Source organism: Charadrius vociferus, unplaced genomic scaffold, assembly GCF_000708025.1.
Source record: "Charadrius vociferus isolate BGI_N301 unplaced genomic scaffold, ASM70802v2 scaffold714, whole genome shotgun sequence".
Classification (NCBI taxonomy): Eukaryota; Metazoa; Chordata; class Aves; order Charadriiformes; family Charadriidae; genus Charadrius; species Charadrius vociferus.
In genome coordinates this window covers 130,365-134,468 of record NW_009647836.1, presented here as the reverse complement: position 1 = coordinate 134,468, position 4,104 = coordinate 130,365, and the positions used below count along the sequence as shown (strand labels likewise).

General features: G+C 52.6%; 1 protein-coding gene across 1 annotated transcript in view; it reads left to right on the top strand.

Moving 5' to 3' along the window:
• Positions 1-1,767: 1,767 nt before the first annotated feature.
• IRF8 (interferon regulatory factor 8) overlaps positions 1,768-4,104 on the top strand; it is a 6,514-nt gene continuing 4,177 nt past the window's right edge. Inside the window, exons 1-2 of the mRNA XM_009882801.1 lie at positions 1,768-1,941; positions 3,187-3,370. Of these exons, the coding sequence (XP_009881103.1) occupies positions 1,768-1,941; positions 3,187-3,370 (358 nt within the window). The remainder of the gene's footprint in view (positions 1,942-3,186; positions 3,371-4,104) is intronic.

The window sequence follows — 4,104 nt, the reverse complement described above, 5'->3', positions numbered from 1 at the left end:
GGGGGACCCGGGATGAAGCCATCCCGGTACCCACGGCCCTGTGTGTGCGGGGGGGAGAGCAGCAAGGACTGAACCCGCTTGATGCTGAGCGCTGCTGGGGTCGCGGGAGGTGCTGCCCACCTTTGCTTGGAGGCAGACCCCGGGATGGATGGATGGGTGGGTGGGGTGGGGAGAGCTCAGTGGTGGCTTGGAGCTGGGATCGTTGGGAGGGCTGCAGGGTGATGGTGTGGTGCTGACTCTGCCAGCCAAGTTCTCTGGCTGGTTGTTCCTCTTGGTGTGGGGTTGGTGCTCAGCTTGCTGCGTGGGAAGGACTCCTTGGCTGTGTCCGTGTGTCTTCTTGCTGGCTTGTGTCACCAGCGGCAGCCTGGAGGTCTTTGCTCAGCCTTTTGTGGAGGAGAAAACTGGCCTCAGCCAGTGGTGGGAACAGGCTTTCTAGAAATGAGCTGAATTAGGAGGGAGTCCCATTTCGGGGAGTGTTTCTGAGGCTCTCATGTTGGTGTAACTCAGGTGCAGGAGCCTGCAGAGATGCTGTGTGTAAACCCCATCCCTCTGGGGAAATGCTCCAGCAGGTGCTTTGGGGCATCCTGCTTTGTGGTGGCAGCTGGGATCCACAGCTGTCCTCTCCGTGTTCTTTTGGCTGGTGATGTTAGCTGTGGCTGTCCTGAAGAGCAGGGGCCGTGCTGTGGGTGGCCAGAGAGGTCTGTGAGTCCTGCTGCACAGTAGTAGGGCAATGGAGAAGAGAGAGAAGTTGGTGGCACTGAGCTGGTGTGAGCCTGTGGTGAAGCAGGGGCCACCAGGTCTTAGGCTGTGCTGGGAGCATCCTCATCTTCTCCCCAAAACCTTCCCATGGGGCAGTAAAGAAAAAAGGAATGAGGGTGAGGCAATCTGGTGGAATTTGGAGGAGAGCTGTAAGCCCAAAAGGCCTGGAGGGCTGATCCTGGGGCTGCTGGTTACTTCTGCCAGGCCACCAACTCCTGAAGTCCTTGTAGGTCTTGCCATGGAGGTGACAAGAGATGCTGGGAGAGTTGAGCCTGGCACTTTGCTTCCAGCTGGGCAGGAGAAGTTTTCTCCTGGGTCCTCCATGGAGTCATCCAGTATCTTTAGCTAAAAATGACCCAAGGTCCCCAGCAAGCGTGACTTCATTTCACCCCTCTCCATCCTAGTGTTGGCTTTCTGTTCAAGAGGATTGGTTGTGTGGCCTCCAGCTCTGGGTGCTGCCTGGACTGGTGACCGCTCCCCAAATAGGCAGTGCCTGGTGAGAGGGGCAGCTGTCCCCTCTGGGGCAGACCCTTGTGCCAAGACCAGCCGGGGAAAGCATTTGGCTCCCATCTCCCACAGATGCTAATGGGTCTCTGCGCTGGGATGGCCTGTCCAGTGTCACTTGCTCAGGTGACAGCACAACCAGGCACTTTGATCCCTCTCCATCTGCTTCCGATGTGACTTATCCCACAGCAAAAAGAAAAAGGAGTAAGCAGAGCACCAAGTCAGCCTGTCTTGGTGAGCAGAGCTTTGATTGAGCTGGAGGAAGAATTTGTAGCAACTCTCAGAAAACTGCCTCGATTTTTTTTTTTTTAATTATAAAAGAAGCTGGGGGGGATTTTAATGTACAGAGGTTGGCATGTGGGACCTGCAGAGCTGCTGAAAGCTGCTTGTCTCTGCGGGCAGTGCTGCTACCAGCTGTGCGTGTGGCATGATCCCTTGTACCCCAGGTGTGGTGGGACGGTGCTGGGGGAGCTAACGGCGCTCGGATCTCTTGCTCCATCCAGGATGTGTGATCGTAACGGTGGGCGACGGCTCCGGCAGTGGCTGATTGAGCAGATCGACAGCGAGCTGTACCCGGGGCTCATCTGGGAGAATGAGGAGAAAACAATGTTCCGCATCCCGTGGAAACACGCTGGGAAGCAGGACTACAACCAGGAGGTGGATGCTTCTATTTTCAAGGTAGGGACAGATGGTTAATGCCTTTTTCTCGATGGTTCCTCGACTCAGCAGTGCTGGTTTGTGGGGTTTTTTTTGTTTTTTTTTTTGTTTTTTTTTTTTTCCTCGCTGACAGTCTCAGTGGTGGGAGAAGCTCACATTGCCTGTGGGTTTTGCACCTCTAACCCCTGCAGGAGGTGCTTCACCCTGCAATTGGTCTCCCAGAGTTTTTTGGGAGTATTTGTTCCTCTTTGCCAAATGTTGGTACCAGTTTTAGGTTTGTTTTCAGCACACTTGAATCCTGGTCTGACATGAGAAGGAGCTGGATGTGTTCCATTTGACCTGCTCTAAATTTCTGATCAGGCTATTTTTGATGAAAGGCTGGATTTACCAAAAAAAAAAAAAAAAGACTTTGCAGGAGGGAAGGAAGTTTTGAATTTGACTGAAGTGGGGGCAGGGTTTCCAGTTTGCGGGGGAAAAACTGGAAAATGCCACCTTAAACTGAAAAGGTCAGGTTTTTCCCCAGGAATTCCCTTTCCTCTGTCCCTGCTTCCAAATATCTGTACCAGTCAGCGAGTTCACTTTCAGGGCAGTGACAATAGGTTAGTGGCTGATCGAGCACTGAGTTATGAGGATGGTGTTGAACTCAGCCATCTGAAAATATATAATTATATGCAAAATAAATACATAGCTTTAAAAAAATAATAACTTATTTTGCCATCTCCATTCAGTGGCAAAATGTATGCTCCCACCAAAAGCATAAATGATTCTGATTTTTAAGAAGAAACCAGCTTTCGTTTATTAGCCAAGAGCTGGAAAAGGAAGTTTAATTTGATCTTTAACTGCGGTGTTACGAGGTCGTTGAGCACATCACTGTTTCTGTAGCGATTCCTGGCATCTCTAGCAGCTCCGGACCTGTTGGTGCAGAGATGATGCCACACGTTATGACCTTGACCTCTGCTTTTTTTTTTTCCTTTGAAACGTGGGTGCTGCAGCCCTCCCTGTGGCCGGGGCAGGTGGTACTGCTCTGCACCCAGCTACCCATCCCCACGTGTGGGGTGGCTGCGCACGTGTCCGCAGTCTAGGAGCGAAACGGCGAACGCGCATGGGATGGTTGAGAGGGTGCAAGGGGCAGAGAGGCGGGGAGAGCAAAATGCAAAACGCTCTCTTGCAGCCCCAGCTCCTTTGCCCTGGGGCTTGAGGGGTTTTGCAGAGCTCACATGGAGGGTTTTTGGGTGTGGTTTTTTTTTTCTCGTTGCTTTGTTTTAGGCTTGGGCTGTTTTCAAAGGCAAGTTCAAAGAAGGTGACAAAGCGGAGCCGGCCACATGGAAGACGCGCCTGCGCTGTGCTTTGAACAAGAGCCCCGACTTCGAGGAGGTGACAGACAGGTCCCAGCTGGACATCTCCGAGCCCTACAAGGTCTACAGGATCGTGCCGGAGGAGGAACAGAAATGTGAGTGCCCCAATAAGGGACTGACCCCCAGGTGCAGGTCAGTCCTGCGAGTAACCGCAGGCTCGTGCCACTGACCTACATCTGAGCGGAGCTTCCTGGCCAGACGCCGCTCTTGAGCCGTGACGCTTTGCTTGTCCTGCTTTGCAGAAGATGTCCCCTGCGTCACCGCGGTGGCAGGGAGAGGAGAGAGGAAGGATAGGCTTCTTTTCTCTCCCTCCATACAGCTGCTTAGGAAATGGGGGTAAATTGCAGCATTGCGTGACCTTCCATCCCATCGGGATGTTGTGGGGGCCAATTAAAAATCCTTCCTCCACCTCGGGGTGGGGGGAATTGAGCCCCATCCCCTAGGCCTCTCAATGCCTGCCCTGGGCGAGTGGCAGGGAGTTGCAATAAATCCCTTTTCTCTTGCCAGCAGTGATTAGAGTAGCAGTAGTTTCACAGAGAGCAGTTGCTGCTGCGATGTCCGGTGCGGTGCAGGTCGCACTATGTATATCTCTGTTTGTGGTTAGGCGTGTGTGCGCTTTTCCCTTCTTTTTTTAAAGTATAAAAAAACCCAAACCAACAAAACACAACTAAACTTTCAAAAAGAAAAAAATAATTATAATCTTGCTGTCAGGAAATATGGCTTTTTAGCATCTCTGTCTCCTCCAGCCGTGTTCACACGGGGGGCGCGCTGCCGCTATGCAAATGGCACTGCAGGTTCCCACCGGCAGCACCGCCGCGGGGCGAAAAAA